This window comes from Branchiostoma belcheri, unplaced genomic scaffold (genome assembly GCF_001625305.1).
Source record: "Branchiostoma belcheri isolate BF01 breed outbred unplaced genomic scaffold, Haploidv18h27 scaffold65, whole genome shotgun sequence".
Classification (NCBI taxonomy): Eukaryota; Metazoa; Chordata; class Leptocardii; order Amphioxiformes; family Branchiostomatidae; genus Branchiostoma; species Branchiostoma belcheri.
This window is the reverse complement of record NW_017804298.1, coordinates 357597-375206: the sequence shown is the minus strand read 5'-3', so window position 1 is coordinate 375206 and position 17610 is coordinate 357597. Positions and strand designations below refer to the sequence as shown.

Genomic DNA, 17610 nt, shown 5'->3' with positions numbered 1-17610 from the left:
TTATTAATGATAAAAGGGGCCCTGTTTAGTACTAAAAGGGAATTTTGATAGTATGAAATACTTATATCAAGTTACATAAATTTGTAGTCATATAGTGTCCAATGAAGAATCATGTTACAGTTATTAATATTATGCTTTTCAGGTTTAGGTCAGTACTAACTTTTCCATGTTCAACTTGGTTCCTCTATTTTACCTCATGGTTATACTATGGTCTTGTTTTCTGTGAAGTTGACTTATTCTACTAAAGGTACATGTACATACAGTAAAGATTAAGAAAGTGCAAGGGTTCAGATAATATGAGACTAAATGTAGAATTGTGATAAGGTCTGTGAGACATAAAAACAAAATACGTCATGCCATGGTACCAGTATCAATATGCTTGGCTTATGTTAGTTATAATAAGATTTTAAACCTGGGAGTGTAGTAACCAACTACAATGTACAAATGTAGATAATTTGCTGTTCTACTTCACATCAGAATCTTAATGTCTGACACTTGCAGGTTTAAATAACAAAATGTTTTACTGTTACAGTAACAGAATTATAACTGTTACAACAAATTACTACTGTAACATAAAGCCCTAATATTTTCCCACAAACAGAGACAGTACAGAAGCGTTACGGAGACCTGAACGGTGAACTGCACATCGTAGAGCTGCAGAAGGGAGAGCGTGGGCTGGGTCTGAGCCTCGCGGGAAACCGTGACCGTACGCGCACCAGTGTTTTTGTAGTGGGCGTCGCGCCGGACGGGGCAGCAGCTGAAGATGGAAGGATACAAGTCGGGGACGAACTACTGGAGGTAAGGTCACAATTATGAAGACTCGCAGGGCTCTCCCCAAGTAATGAAGCAAGGGTGCTCCCCCTTGGTCCAAAATCCTAGCACCGCTCTTCCAAATGTTCATATTTATTGAAAATTTTATGATTTTTCATCAACCAACTAGGGAGCACCTCTTCCCTTATGATTCCCTGGGGAGATCCCTGATGAGATTTTACTAGCAAGTAGCTGAAATGTCTTGTTAATTTGGGCCTGAGTCTGGCGGGAAACCGTGACCGTACGCGCAATAGTGTTTTTGTAGTGGGGGTGGCGCCGGACGGGGCAGCAGCTGAGGACGGCAGGATACAAGTTGGGGACAAACTGCTGGAGGTACAATGTAGGTTCACAAAATGAATGGAAAAAAAAAAACATACAGTCACATGTACTTGTAAAGCAATGATGATAACAGAAATGATGAGAAAATATTTTATGTACCAAACTGTAGATATTGATGTTGTACTTTCTATCTCAGATCAATGGAGAGGTGCTGTACGGCCGAACTCACCACAGCGCCTCTCAGGTCATCAAGAGCATCCCACCTGGGGTCGTCAAGATTGTCTTACTCAGGTACATTTAATTCGCTTGCATGTTTGTATTATTGGTACATAATGATAGTACAGCCCCATTTTCTAGCATGCCAGTTCAGACTACATGTAGGTGCAAATGGGACTCATTGCATCAACACTAAATAACCTTTAACAATTGGACAAGCATTAGGACTCTGCCAATGTTAATTAGTTGTAAGCTTTCCTACTGTGTGTACACAATGTACAATGTATATGGGTGTGTTAGTGCTCAAAGTTGCAAGTATATTTTTGAAAGTTTTTTTCTCCTGTTTGATGCCTTGCTGCAGGAGTGATGAGGCAGCCAACTCCCTGTCCATGTCTCCTATCAGGTTCCTCACCAACTCATCTGGAGAGGTAAGAGTGGTGTTTAGTTTCTTTATTGTCCAGTATTATAGGTTAATCTGTGAAATTATGTATCTCACCAACATATCTAGATTTTCATGCCAAACTTCATCCTTAACATAAACATTCATGCCAACAATTCAGTTCACGACAACTACAAGACAAAAATCTACCACTAAAAAACACAGTAGGCTAGTATAATTGTATAACTTGTTTACATGTTGGTACAGGTACAGATACCTGTGCAGGTACAGGTTTGAGTCTGTACCTAAACCTGTGTATCTGTGTACCTAAAAGTTGTTCAAGTACAGGTCCAGGCCTGTACCTAATAAACTTAACCTACAATTTGTTACGGTTACAGGTACGTTTTTGTACTGTAACATAACCTAAAATGTCCAAATCTTTGTTTCACCATCTTCCCTCCCCCAGTTCTACTCTGACCCCGGCAGCCAGGACGCTGTCCAGCGAAGGGTCAGCTCTTTCCTTTCTCCGGACTTTTCCGTCAGCCTCCTGGGACAGGTTGAACTTTCATTCTACCCCAATCCACCCCTAGCCTCTACCAGGCTTTGGGAGGCGGCTGGAAAGAGTGGAAATTGGCCAAGTAGAGAAAGATAACATGCCAGGGGAGTTGGTTCGCTAGAGAGTACATTTTGCCGCTCCCTACTCCCTAATGAACCAACTCCCCTGGCATGTTATCTCTGACTATTTGGCCAATTTCTACTCTTTCCATCTGCCTCCTGAAGCCTGGTAGAGGCTACCCCTCTCGCACTCTGCATGCTTTGCTTCTAGAATTCCTGCACATGCCTGATCACACTCCAGCACTTTTCAAAAGCTATACAGACAATGTACATGTACATGTACGTTACAAAACCTCTGCCTTTTAACTCACTCAAACCTTCATCCCAATCCACCACAATCTTCTATATGCTGCACTTTTCTATTAACCCTGATTCTTACTCTAACTTTCAGCCTGTTCTCTGCTTCAATATATTGTAACAATAACAGTTATAATACATTGTATATATCATAAAATTTATGATTCGCGCGATGTAATGACGATCTTGCCATCACTGAAGAACCAACCAGCAGTTTATCATTTCTGGCACCGTGCCCTAGCATTCCACAGCTTATTGATGGTAACGCACAATTGCCATGATAATTTAGTTATTGAAAAAGTTAATATCCAAGCAGATTATACAGTGGCAAGGCAGTATCCATTGTCCATTAGCCACCATAGGACTAGGTGACTGATGGACACTCCTCTGGCCAATATGGATACTGCCTTGCCACTGCATCATCTGTTTGGAGACTAGAAAAAGTGTCAGGCTACTACATGTGCTGCAGCATTCACAGCTTGATTGTCAATAACATAAAGCAACTGTTCCCCTCAGGATGGTGAGAGTTCCCATCCAGGCAGTCCTGTGCCTCCCAGCATGGAGCCTACCATGGTAAGTACTGCACACCTTTGTTGTTTTAACAGTAGGGTTCAAGTGCCACAAACTGACCAGTATTATAGATCCATACTTTTTAGCCTAGAGGTTAGTTTGTTTGGTTCGTGAGCTTGCGGCCAGGGTTCAATTACCAGACCCAGGAGACTGTACTCTATCCTCTGTGTCTCATTGCCTAATATGTTCAGTAGTGCTGCATACCTAAACCCAATTTTAGGTTCAGGTCCGGATTCAAGTCCAGAGGTTTAGGTTCAGTTCCGGACTTGTAAGTCCGGACCTAATTACCCATGACACATACAAAATTGCATATTGGCAACCTTGCAATGTTGTCTGGGTGATACTTTGGCAACATAACATGGAGGCCGACACTTGATGATGCCCGATGGCAATGTTTTGTTCGTTTTTCAGCAAAGATTTTACAATCTACGGAAGGTTTTAGGTGGTTTGGAAAGAAAAGGGGTATGTGAAATGGTCTTTTATGGTAATAAGTCCGGACTCGGTTCTTGACTTTTAGGTTTTTTTGGACTTGAACCTAAACATTCTTACAAGTCCGGATCCAAGTCCAGTGAACCGGTATGCATCACTTATGTTCAGAAAACCAAAATTTTGCTTGTGCAAGCAATATAGTCATTAAGTATCACTATTCTTCCTGGAGTCCAGCAACATAAAATGTCTGTGGCCTTAATGCCCAAGGATGGGGAGTAGGCTTCAGTTATAGTCAGTACTGGTAATACTAACTGCCATTCTTTTCTGTATCTGCATTGTTTCAGAAGATGAATGGTCTGAATGGTATTCACCCTGCTGAGGAGCCCCCCTCCTCCCAAATGGACCATCCCATGGAGTCTGGAGTGTACTACAGCGCCTATGACAATGTCAAGGTCATCACACTCACCAAGGTCAGTCGCTGTAACAGTTGCTCGACAGCTCTTAATTTTCTGTAAATAGTTTCATCAGGTTGGTAAGTCACTGAATGAAAAGACTCTTTTTACACAACCAAGTGTTTTATTCAGCCGACGTTTCGGTGACCGTCTGTCACCTTTCTCAGGGCAATTCTGAGTGGTTCACATTGCACTGTAGCACAGGTTGCTGATATAGCTGCATCTAAAGAAGGGAATGCATCTGTAGCAGCGACACTTTTGCTGTGCAATGTGATCCAGTCAGAATTGCCCTGAGAAAGGTGACAGGCAGTCACCAAAACATTGGCTGAATTTATGTAAAAAGAGTCTCTTCATTCAGCTCTAAATCTTCTCCACAGCTTACAACAATATACCTGTACATACACAATATATTTTGTACTGTGTAATAAGTTGTACATATTTTATATGAAGAGTTTTCTAGTATTTGTGACATGGTGTTCTCTTGCTTCCCCCAGACCCCCACTGGCCTGGGGTTTGCTATAGGTGAGGGGCGTGACATCAGTACAGGAGACCCCGGGATATTTGTCAAGAACATCACAGACGGGGGCGCAGCACATGAGGTCAGTGGAGATACATACCTTATCATTGGCAATCAAGCAAGAGTTAAAGATTGTTTTGATGTGAATCATTGGGACCATATTATGTACATATACCTTTCTTTTTCGACCCATACCATTGCTAGATTAGATAGAAGGTAGAAGGCTAATGGTGTTATGTCCTCTAGAATTTGGCCAAGCACAGGGGGTTGATGCTGACATCCTTCAGTAGTTAGGCTAAGGGCTATTGTTTTTTTCTTTTCAGGATGGCCGTCTGCAGATGGGAGACCAGATACTGGGTGTGGATGATGAGTCACTGGTGGGACTGTCATACGACCAGGTTAGTCCTCATCTTACCTACACGTACATGTAATTATACAGTACATGCACCTACCAAGAGTCTTCAGCTAGTCATTGGGGGGACAAGGTACGCACGTTAAGGATAACAACAGAACATATTGTGCTTGCACGAAACCCGGATTTTTCATGGTCTTCGTAGGGTGTTTGGCAAACATTGCATCAGAATTTTACCTGTTACATACAACATCTTTTCTGACAATATTTTGAAACTATAGATGGGATTAAAAGACTCAATCTTATTGAATGTAAAATCATAACTTATTGTCTTGTTTCCAGGCTGTAGGTATCCTAAGGAAGACCCAGGGTACAGTGAGGCTGACGGTTTGCTCCGATAATCGTCGCTACATCCCCACCGACCAGCCGGCATACATCCAGCCTACACAGGTGAACCATGCACCGGTCACTCAGACAGGGCTGGACCAGGCACCGATTGTGGACGAGATCACGGGTGAGACTTCTTACTTTTCCATCCGTGATTCTGTGGTTACTGAACTTGAGGTTGAGGGTTTGAATCCTGGTTGTCACTGACTGCCACCCAAATTGTGCATCCAACTTAACACGGTAGCAGTCTTTTGGAAGAGTTGGTAAGACACTGTGATACACTGTAACAGTTGTCCTTTTCTAGGCCTAGTACAACTTCCCTCATATGTTTACACTGCTCATAAAGTCAGTCAGTCCTCTAATGGTGTTCTGAAGTAGAACAGTGTTCCACAGTAGAACAGTGTTCCAAAATAGAACAGTGTTCTGAAATAGAACAGTGTTCCAAAATAGAACAGTGTTCTGAAATAGAACAGTGTTCCAAAATAGAACAGTGTTCTGAAATAGAACAGTGTTCCAAAATAGAACAGTGTTCTGAAATAGAACAGTGTTCCAAAATAGAACAGTGTTCTGAAATAGAACAGTGTTCCAAAATAGCACAGTGTTCTGAATTACACTGTAGAACAGTGTTCCAAAGAACAACATTGTCTGGTTTTGAGGTAGAACAATGTTGAGCAGTTGAGCAGTTTTCCAAAGTAAAAATGTTTTATAGACTGAGTGACTTGTGTCATTTATTTTATTTCTGGTGATATGACTAAGGTCTAAGACATCAGTTGTTTTTTTCCCAGTGTCCGGAGTACCATTTGAAGAACAGCATCAGGAAGAAGAGGAAGACCAGTTGGAGGAGTCATCGCCTCCTCAGGACCACCCTGACCATATGGACCCCCGCACCTGTCCCATCATCCCCGGCCGTATCACAGTCATCGATATTGAGAAGGGCAAGACGGGCCTGGGACTGAGTATTGTGGGGGGGTCGGACACACTACTGGTCAGTCATTTTTTTTCACAGTCTATCACCATGGTAACTGGTGTTGGATTACATCATGTTGCAATTTTATAGTACTAGTAGGAGGGATTTAGACTCCTGTCACCATAATGTATGAATGTGTTTGAGTAAGAATTAACAGAGCATGCCATATGCGAAGGTAAACATTCAAACTAGGGTTTCTTCCTTGTTTCCAGGGTGCCATTATAATCCATGAGGTTTATGAGGAAGGGGCAGCAGCGAAGGACAGCAGACTGTGGGCAGGGGACCAGATACTCGAGGTATGTGTCAAGTGTTGTACTAAATGTAGTAACAGTTACCGGTACAATAACTTCTTGCACATGTTTGCTCCTGCTCAAAGACCATATCAAAGTTGCTATGTTGCTCAGAACCAGATAGAATTGAACAAACACAAAATGAATTAACACAGTAATATAGCTTCTAAACAGTTGATGCTTTGACTTAGAGAACTTGAGCTCGTGTCTGTGTTGATATGTACAATGTACTTGCCAAGACAGTACCAAGTCTACATATGGTGGACTTGCTGCATGATGTTTGAGTTTAAGTTGTTGATTATCCTGTTTCCTGGTATAACAGCTGTATGTTGCATCAGCTTGTCATGTCTTTGCATGGTAAGAAAAAGCAAATGAATCAATTGATTTCACCAGGTGAATGGAGAAGACCTGAGGAATGCGACCCACGACCATGCCATCAACGTTCTCCGCCAGACGCCGTCCCGCGTTCGGCTGATCGTGTTTCGTGATGAGAACCAGTACAAGGAGGAGGACCTGTACGATGTTTTTACCGTCGAGCTGGAAAAACGCATCGGGAAGGGGCTTGGCCTCAGCATTGTGGGCAGGAGGTAAAGATAGAACCTTTTGTTTGTATGTTTGTTTGTTTGTTTGGCTGATTCTGTTTCGGGATGAGAACCAGTACAAGGAGGAGGATCTATACGACGTTTTCACTGTTGAACTGGAGAAACGCATCAGGAAGGGACTCGGGCTCAGTATCGTGGGCAGGAGGTGAGATGGAACCTTTTGTTTGTTTGTTTGTTTGTTCTGTTGTGTAATGTGTTTCGGGATGAGAACCAGTACAAGGAGGAGGATCTGTATGACGTTTTCACTGTGGAACTGGAGAAACGAATCGGGAAGGGACTCGGCCTCAGCATTGTTGGCAGGAGGTGAGTTGGAACATTAGTACAGTAATTCCGGTTCTGAGGTAGAACAGTGATCTGGTTCGAGATAGAACAGTGTTCCGAAACCAGAACACTGTTCCTGTTCCAACATAGAACAGTGTTCCAGTTCCAAGATAGAACAGTGTTCTGATTCCAAGGTAGAACAGTGTTCTGGTTCTGAGGTAGAACAGTGTTCTGGTTCCAAGATAGAACAGTGTTCTGGTTCCTGTTCCAAGGTAGAACCCTTCAGCAAAGAAGCACTACTGGGTCTCTAGCTTTCTTGTGCAAAGTGTACATGTACATGAATGATTCTTGTTGTCCTTTTCAGGAATGATGTTGGGGTGTTCATCTCGGATGTAGTGAAGGGCGGGGTGGCAGAACAAGATGGCCGCCTGATGCAGGGAGACCAGATCCTGAGTGTGAACGGGGAGGACATGAGGAGTGCAACACAGGACAACGCTGCCGCTGTGCTCAAGGTAGGTTTGCTACATGTAGGTGTCAGGCTAAGATTAGTTCACTGGTCTGATATTATAATGTCGGCAGAACGTACAGTACCCTGCCTGAAACCTTGATTTTTCAGGGTTCTCTTTGGATGTTTGGTCAACATTGCACCAAACGTTTGCCCATTGCATATGATCTTACTTAATCACAGGATACTAAATTATTTTTTGCCAGACTGCCCAAGTCACAGTAGTCCTGACTATAGGCTGGCTTCCAGGCTCCCTGTTGGACTTCTATGGCCAGTATTCAATATAATGATAAATATGATTTTGTTTGTCTTTTCCAGACTGCCCAAGGCACAGTAGTTCTGACTACAGGCTGGCTTCCAGGCTTCCTGCAGGACTTCAATGGCTAGTATTCAATATAATTATTTATAGATATGATTTTGTTTGTTTTTCCAGACTGCCCAAGGCACGGTAGTCCTGACCATAGGGCGGCTGAAGGCTAGCTCCCAGGCTTCCCGCAGGACCTCCATGGCCAGTTCCAGCAGCCTGTCCCACCCGCTGGACAAGACTGGGTCCACAGGCAGCATGGACCGGGCTGGCATCATCACAGGGCCCAGGAGGGTGGCTGGCGGTAGGCTACTGTAAATTTTTCAATCATGATATGTACATTCACTGTTCTTTCAGATCCATTGTCATCTTTATAAACGCACAGGCAAGTTAAGTCTTGTAGTAGGCAGTATAAATTCAGCAGTACAGTATTGAAAGGAGTAGATCTTTAAATAGAAGGCAAATCACACCTTAAAGAAACTAAGATACAGAACTGCAAGTAAATACAGGACTGGTACATTGTTTCAACATGTACTAGTACTTCTATCTCAGTGCTTGCATCGAAGCATTTTGTCCAAGAAAAAAGTTGTAAAATGGAATGGAAACTTTAGATTGATTCAGTTCTAGGAATAATTCTTTGATGGTGACACTTTGTGGCTTGAAATTCATATATTGGAATATGGGCACTGGTGAAAATATGCTATATTAGTGTACAAAACTGTAGTGCCTTGCATCAAAAATTAGGTACACAAATGTGTTTATACATGTATAGTTAAATCTTGCGTTTCTGTTTAGCCGCTGACTCAGTGGACCTCCCCCCAGAAGGAGTACGTATGGTGGAGCTGTACAAGGGGCCACAAGACTCGCTGGGGGTGAGCATCGCTGGGGGGGTGGGCAGCCCCCTGGTGACTGTTTTCCACCCCTAATGTCTGACCTAATATCTCAATCCCCAAAGAAATGACACCAACTTTTCCTCCCTTTAGCTGAAGACTTCCTCCCAGAGGTGGTTCTGATGGTGAAGCTGTACAAGGGGCCGCAGTTCTCTGACTTCTCCTAACCCCCAGTTTTGATAAAATTTTGATATCACCAAAAATAACTGACAAATCTTCTCTGTGTTTTAGCAGTAGACTCAGTGGACCTCCCCCCAGAGGGTGTGCGTATGGTGGAGCTGTACAAGGGGCCTCAAGACTCTCTGGGGGTGAGCATCGCTGGGGGGGTGGGGAGCCCCCTGGGTGACGTGCCTATCTTCATCGCCATGGTGCAGGCCAACGGTGTGGCCGCACAGACACAGAAACTCAGGGTGAGATGGCAGTTTCTGTATCATATTCTGTATCTAATTGGTCAACCAGTATAACTACCTTTTCTGTATAGCTGGTGATCTGTGTTATTATATTATATACCTAGCTAAGCCATTCATAAATAAACTTTATTGAACAACAATTACAAAGGTACAATGTACAATCTACTATTGTCAACAACAGTAGTATTAGAACTGTAGTATGGGGGTGAGCATCGAAAGGGGGGTGGGGAGAGGGGGTTGAGCATCGCAGGGGGGGTGGGGAGCCCCCTGGGGGACGTCCCTATCTTCATCACCATGGTGCAGGCTAACGGGGTGGCCGCACAGACACAGAAACTCAGGGTGAGATGTCGTACTTGTATCAGTTTATTCTGAACATGATCAGTCCACCAGTATAACTGCGTTTCTGTGTAGCTAGAGGAAACAACAGTACTATTGTGTTCTGCCAATCTAAGCCAGTTATATATAAATTACACAGGACCAAGCTAGAAGTATGGGATGAGAATGTGATTTTGGAATCATTGGTGGAATCTCTAGCATCAACCATTTTTAAAAATATTGTACCATGCATAGGCTTCATATCTGACTCCATTTTTTGTTTAGAGCTATATCTATTGAAGAGACTCCTGCTATGATATGTTTTGTTTAATTTCTTAGGTTTGAAGTTCTTTTGAAGAGACAGCATCCCTTATCATTGGCTGCCCCCCTGGAAAGCAGTCCCTTTCAGCTGAAGGAACTACCCATATCTGCCCAAGATAGATATTAGATAAGTAAATTCCTTGTAACTGACCTTGCACTTGACTTCCCCTTACAGGTAGGAGACCGCATCCTGAGCATTAATGGACAGCCCCTGGAGGGGGTGACTCACGCACAGGCAGTCAACATGCTCATGCAGACAACTGGCAGGGTCGTGCTGGAGGTATGGAAGATCTTATCAATAGTTACTTCAACCAAGGGGAGTGAAGTATTGTTGAAGTATTCATTATTGTATGTCTTGTGTCCATCTGTTTGAGTGTGTGTCTGTTTCAGACCTGCATAGATGGAGTGAAGTCTGCCAGGTCTGATTGCCTGGTTTTCTCTAACATTATGTAGGATTGGAGCCATAGCTTGATGGAAGAAGGAACTAAGAAAGATACCATACTGTTTTGTGCTTATTAGATACATGATTGTATCTATCAAGCCCATACAGTCCAGTTTTGTGCTTTACAAATGTATACATGTATGTACGTCCGGTATTTGTGTATACCAGTAAGTTAGTGTACATGTATGTCCCTTTGCTTACACACTGATAGAGCTGCCATTGTTCAAGAAAAGTACAAATCTTCCACCCATGAATGTAGAAGAATAATTGTTGAATTTTCACATTTCTGATTTCACAGGTGTCCCAGGGCGATGAGTTGGCGAACATGGCGGGAGGAGACGCTGCCCCGAGTGTCGCTAACGTCATGGCAACAAGCAGCGAATCAGCTTCTCCGCTCAACTTCAACGACGACCTGGGAGGGTAAGGACAAATATCATGTTCTATCTGAGTGTTACCTTTCATGTGACCAGTTCTAACTTATGGTGTGTTCAGAACAAGTTTTGTAAGGGATATTGTGCCCATGCCAGAACAGTGCCTATCTAGTTCCATGCCTGTATTGGATAGGATTAGGATCAGGCACAGTTATGGATAGTATCCCTGTATCCAAGAACGTAATTTTGCCCCAGGCAGGATTCTGGATATGCTTGGACTATCCAGAACTGTGCCTGAGCAAAGTTCAATCTGGATAAAGCAGGGTTCAGAAAACTGCAAGAGACTTCTATGTTTGACACATTGCACACCAGGGATAAGTTAGCTTTATCACAATTACACAACACACCATTTGCACAGTGTGCTTTCATCATGTATTTCTCACACACATTTACATGCATTTTTATAAACAAATCATAATATAACATGAAGTGTTTCTTACATTTCAGCCCAACCCAGTACAAGACAATAGAGTTGGAGCGTGGTCCCGACGGCCTGGGGTTCAGTATCGTGGGCGGGCACGGCAGTCCTCATGGAGACCTCCCCATCTACGTCAAGACTGTCTTCGCCAAGGTAAGGTCATAATATTGCATTAAACACAAGCCTTTAGAATGACTTTTTTGATTTATTGACATTGATTTTTGATTTAGTAACAATACAATACATGTACACATGGGACGCGGGCAGCTGTTGCTGGTGTTGTGCCCCATGCATAGAAACAAATACAGGACAGACAATACTCATTTTCACCTATGGTAAAGGGGGGAAAGTCATGTTAAGTGCCTTTCCCATGGGCACAAGATTGGTGGCATGTCAGGACTAGAACCTGGGACCTCTTGGTTCCGAGATGAGCACTCTGCCGTTGTGCCACAGGACACCAGAAAACAAGAATGTTCTTGTGCCTTATGTTGATAAAGAAGTTACATGTAGATGGCTGCAAATGATTTTAACCTGAATACACCACAGCACCACTGGCCGAGCTTGGGTCTGCACCTCCTAGTCCCTGAGCACGATGTCCCTCGCGGGACCTTGGCTTAGTAATTATATATTAAGATAAGATAAGAACCATTGGTTCATTCATTCCAGGGTGCTGCGGCAGAAGACGGCCGTCTGAAACGTGGCGACCAGATCGTTGCCGTGAACAGCGAACCCCTGGAAGGAGTTACCCACGAGGAGGCAGTCTCCATCTTGAAGAAGTCCAAGGGCAAGATTGTGCTGACCGTACTGACTTAAGGTACAGGGAAGGTTATGGTTGGGACTGGACCTCTTCTGGGCTCTTGTAGGCAGTTTTCCCCCACCCAGCTTAAAAAGCCTCCCGGTTGGAGTTTTGCATCTGTATGAGTCTTGCATGACAGGAGTTGATACTTGTTTAAAGTTAAAACTTTTGGTCTGAAACAAAAAATTCTTTCACCTAGAGCTTTCGACCAGTCACTCTGGTCTTTCTCAGTAGACTGACCAGAGTGACTGGTCAAAAGCTCTAGCTGAGAGAAGTTTTTGGGTTGGACCAAAAGTTTTAACTTTAAACAAGTAACTACCAACACAGATGAACTTTCATGATAGAAGGAGTTGATACTGGTAACCCCACCACATGCGCTTATTGAACTCCTGTTGTGCAAAACCTACCAGGGAGCCTAGTTGAGATGGGTGGGGAAGAGCTTCGGCAGCCCTAAAGAGAGCCAACCCTAACCTCAATAGACTAGACACCAAGCTAAAGATTCAGAGAAAGTGCTAGGTGAAATGATCAAAACTTGAACATTCTCTCCAGTAAATATGTTGAAGCTATGCTGTGCCAACTACAGTTACGTCATACAATGTATATAGACAGAACTTAAGTCTTCTTCTTTATGAAATCTAATATAGATTAATTTTCTTCAGTTTGAAAAAGAAAAACTTTTTTAAAATCACATTCAAGTCAAATGTGACAAAAATCTGACTATGCACTGATTGAAAGTTGTCATTTTTTTTTAAACTCGCCCACTAACGAACTAACAGACAAAATAACTGAATGCCACGAATTTCGGCAGTACAAATTCACCAGTGTTCACAGTAATATTATGATAATTTAAGGTACGAGCAAATAATGTTATAGTTTGGATGAAAGCTTGATGCTTTCAGAATTTGTGCCAAGTTGACATGGGTTTGATTAGAACTCATTACAAACATTTTTATAATACTACAAACAAAACATTTCTCATCTATTATCTTCATCAAGTTATCCACTTGAGGTAAACATTCCTATAATTCATTTTCTCTTTCTGGAATAACTGAAAAATATTTCAACATTCATACTTTGATCATTCATTCCATACATAAAGCTTATTTTATAGCAGCTACTTTTCATACTGGATGCCAAGGTGTTAATTTCTTGTGAATCGGCAGATGTAAATGTTATATCCAGTATGAAACCAGATGTAAGAAATTCTTCCAGCTTTGAAAGTATGTTTTTCTGGATACTGTGTGATGATTAAGCCTTATAACCTGAGAACAGCAACATCCTTCTAATATTGTGTAGTAAAACAAGTTTGTGTTTTAGGATGAAAGTATTAGTAGTCTGCAGCAAACTACAAGTGTATTTCTAGAACTTTTAGACATATCAATAGCAAATAAGGAAGAATAGTTTCACTTGTTTTCAAAATAGACTGCATGCAAGACAGCGAAGCTACTAATAGTTGGAGTTGTCTTGCTAGAAGATTTTTTCCTCAGTAAACGTCATGTAAAAGGAATTCTAAGTGCCATAATTAGTTTGTTAGTCTTGTGCTGACTGTTAATTTAAAATCAGCATATGTTTGTGTATATTAACTAATATTTGAGAAGCTAGGGAACTTTGGTCCAGAAAGTATTATTAATCAAGATTGGAACCTCTTTGCAATTGTAAACCATTGTTTAATTAATTTCTTCTACAGTTAATGTTAATTATTACGACTACACTAACCAGAGCTTGATTTTTGCAATACAATCATTATATTATAAGTGAAATTTTGTAGTGTTTAAAGTATTAAGTTCTTGAATTCAGTAAGATAATTCTTTCAATGAGTGACTATTAAATCCTAAGGTACATACCTCCGAATTTTCGACGACTAGTCAGTTCGTCTTGGTCACAGAATGACCTACCTACCTCTACTCCGCAAGGAGGCAGAGGGGGGCAGAAGATCCACGCAAGTCTCGTCCTAGTCTCGCGTTATCTTGCGAGACTAGGATCATTCTGTGACCAAGACGAACTGACTAGTCGTCGAAAATTCGGAGGTATGTACCTTAGGATTTAATAGTCACTGATTGAAAGAATTATCTTACTGAACTTGCACTATACGTGACTGATGAATCTCTTCAACGATAAGTTCTTGAAGTTAATGTCACAAATCAGTCCATCTGGTAATGTTTTCTGCAATTGCCTTTTTTTTCATATAATGTAGCCCTCATATGTTACGATGTTTTAAATTTATTTCCATTACAATAGTGTTATATTATGAGATGTAAATTTCCAAGAGAAAAAGATATGCAAGTGCTCTACATGTACATGTATAACCACAGTGAAGTTAGCTGATGAGTATGCTTAGATTTTTAGCCTTTAGAAGACAATTAGATGCTAGGACCTCCTATATTCATGTTTTTATTGAAGAAAGGAAGGCGGAAACTACATGTAGTTTGATGTTAGCTTTCGTAATTTTGTAACAATGATAGCAAAATGGTAACAAACAGTGTTCATTCAATAAAGGCTTCCAATAAAGAAATTTGCAGAAAAGCAGACTGTTTACTGATTCATTTGCACTTTGCAGTATATTTGTTTCTTTACAAACAGTTGTAACATAGCAGTAGCGATAATTCAACGTTTAAGACGGTTTATCAGTCCGGCGAACATAACTTGTATTATTTGGGTAATCAGGATTAAAAAGCCATTGTCACGGCCAACGCTCACACGGTCTTAATTTAGCGCCGCCCAGTGACGTGTTTCGGTACTGCAGTCACTGATATCTGCCATCAGAATCAGTATGCACTTCACCGTCAGGCGGACATAACTTGTACTAGTTGGGTAATCAGGAGATAAAAAAAAGACGACCAAATGTTAACCTGTTTACCACCAGTCAGCGAAACTACGTAGCCATGATGAAAACCTTTCGATTTGCAGTATGCATTTGACCGTCCGGCGAACATAACTTGTACTATTTGGATAATCAGGAGATAAAACCACCCAATTTCCACATTGTTACCACCACAGCGGTCAGGAATACGTGGCAACCACACTCAGTGACTCAATTGTACGCTGACTGGTGGTAAACAGGTGGTTTTTCGGTCGTCTATTTTTAACTCCTGATTACCCAACTAGTACAAGATAAGTCCGCCTAACGGTTAGATTCTTGTTGATTTTGACCCAGCACCTAACCGTCAGGCGACATAACTTGTACTAGTTGGGTAATCAGGAGGTATAAAAAGACGACCGAAAAATCACCTGTTTACCACCAGTCGGCGAAACTGCGTAGCCAGGAAAACCTGTCGATTTCTCCTTTCCAAAGCCTTTCCTGATCTTTCCTTCCTTCGCAGTTACACATATGCTATCCTAGCTGGATAACAACGCAATAACGGTGTCCTTATTGTGATATTTTTCATGTTCTGAGGAAATTAAGCTTCGGTTTCTGACGAAAGAAAACACATGCATTTGTACGTGTTATTACGCACTTGACGCAGACACGGTCTCAATTTAGCGCCGCCCAGTGATCAATTTCAGTACTGCAGGCACTGGCATCAGCATTCATAATGTGAGATGCCAGGGACTGCAGTACCGAAACACGCCACTGGGCGGCGCTAAATTAAGACCGTGTCACGGCCATGTGCAGCATTGCATGCTTCATTAGCTGGAGGCCAGGAAGCTGTAGTACCTTCATGCATTGCTAGCCGGCGCTTAAGAAGATTAGGTCAAAGGTCACAAAGTTTCGCCAGGTGAGCCGGCGGCATGTTAGATCGTGTTTCGATGGAGTTCCGGACGGATTTTACTAAATTTAGCTGCATTTCAGCTAAAGTGAGGACGCTCAGGTATGTACTTGTGAATGATTTCTTCCGTTTCTGTCGGTTGTGGACAGTTTCTTTATTAATTTCCCTGTTGGTGGCTATATATATTATCGGTGATGCCTTCGTTATAATTTGTTTATATTCCTCGATACGTTGAGCCATTCTACTCCTCAAGTAATAACTTTGCTGATGACTAAGTGAACGTGTCTATCTGAGATTCTCTGTCATGATTGTGAAAATTACGTTATACTTGTACATGTGTCGGTATTGTTATTAAAGTTAATTCCACCACACTCCCTGCCTGTTTCTGTAGTGCTGGATGTCGAGCTTGTCCAGGCGATTAACCATGGCCAGATCTGACATATTCCTCCTGCTGAGGGACTGGTGCAGAAGTTCAAGGGAACTGCAGACATGCTGAAGTTATAAAACGTTAAAAAAATACAGGTACAATTAGAGCTGTGTACCTAAACAAATTTTAGGTACAGGTACAGGTACAGGTACACAGGTTTAGGTACAGGTCCGGACCTGAACCTGTACCTGAACAATTCGACCAATTTATATGCTCTTCTGAACTCCTTCAATAACAAAAAAAATTAATAAACTTGATAGTTAAGGTTTATTCTTTGTTTATGGCGAATGCTCAGATGAAATATAGGCAAAACTAAAGATGTTTTTGTTTTCATGAACACACTGTCCTTACACAGGGACCGATTTGAGGTCACAAATAGGCATAAAATTGGTGTGAAATTGTTTAGGTACAGTACCGGTACTGAGGGATTAGGTATTTTGGACCTGTACCTAATCAATTTTTCCGGTACAGTATCGGTACTGCGTACCGGTACACAGCTCTAGGTACAATGTATTCTGTTGATTACATATGCGTAACTATATACATGTACACATTCTGTGTTAAAATATGAGTGCTGTAAAATTCCCATGGTTAACTAGTACTGATTTAGCAATCCAGCCTTAATTATGATCACCTGTGTTACAGATGCATATCAACATAATTTACCCAAATGGCCGTTTTTGTGTCCGGCCCACGAGTGAAAGAAGCGTTCTTTAGAAGTGGTGTTACGCTTAAGGAGGTGGACTTCATAGTAAAGAGTTGTTATAATGTTCGCAGTGTTGCCATATGGTATTTGCTGATTTTGTTTCCTTAAGTCAAGGAAACAACCGTTCATAACAAGTGTTGATGAACAAACTAAAGGAAGTCTCACATACATGCAAATTCATGCAACAAATTCTGTATATAACTTTATTCTGGCTCTTATCTTAAGTATAAATGTTGGGAAAAGTGACGGACTGTGCTTCTTGTATTATTGTCTAAACCCTGCTATATTAGCCATGACTTGCATGCGGCAAACATGTGAGCACTATGTATGTACATGTAAGAAGGCAGCCTTCATTTTAGAATTGATAGTGTTCTTTTTGCCATTTTATTGTTCATGTTTGCCAAATTTGTGGCAGTGGTTAGAATGAATGTAAGAATGAAATTCATATTCTGTAGTATTACCCATTGTCTTCTCTTCCTGCCCATGTCTCATACTTGAAAGAAATAAAGAATACT

The 17610-nt window shown here is 41.8% G+C and overlaps 1 protein-coding gene and 1 long non-coding RNA gene across 2 annotated transcripts in view; both read left to right on the top strand.

Annotated features, from left to right (window-relative positions):
- LOC109483500 (multiple PDZ domain protein-like) overlaps positions 1-12404 on the top strand; it is a 48763-nt gene extending 36359 nt beyond the window's left edge. Inside the window, exons 30-49 of the mRNA XM_019786528.1 lie at positions 602-798; positions 1286-1380; positions 1667-1733; positions 2151-2240; positions 3113-3169; positions 3940-4065; positions 4542-4646; positions 4888-4962; positions 5259-5430; positions 6089-6288; positions 6483-6566; positions 6954-7147; positions 7788-7935; positions 8362-8534; positions 9026-9147; positions 9354-9532; positions 10344-10448; positions 10909-11030; positions 11489-11612; positions 12126-12404. Coding sequence (XP_019642087.1) covers positions 602-798; positions 1286-1380; positions 1667-1733; positions 2151-2240; positions 3113-3169; positions 3940-4065; positions 4542-4646; positions 4888-4962; positions 5259-5430; positions 6089-6288; positions 6483-6566; positions 6954-7147; positions 7788-7935; positions 8362-8534; positions 9026-9147; positions 9354-9532; positions 10344-10448; positions 10909-11030; positions 11489-11612; positions 12126-12272 — 2582 coding nt within the window. The 3' untranslated portion in view covers positions 12273-12404. The remainder of the gene's footprint in view (positions 1-601; positions 799-1285; positions 1381-1666; positions 1734-2150; positions 2241-3112; positions 3170-3939; positions 4066-4541; positions 4647-4887; positions 4963-5258; positions 5431-6088; positions 6289-6482; positions 6567-6953; positions 7148-7787; positions 7936-8361; positions 8535-9025; positions 9148-9353; positions 9533-10343; positions 10449-10908; positions 11031-11488; positions 11613-12125) is intronic.
- A 3622-nt stretch (positions 12405-16026) lies between these two features.
- On the top strand, positions 16027-17610 carry LOC109483567. Its single transcript, XR_002141017.1, has 3 exons — positions 16027-16064; positions 16354-16484; positions 16893-17610. It is a non-coding gene; the product is annotated as an uncharacterized LOC109483567 (long non-coding RNA).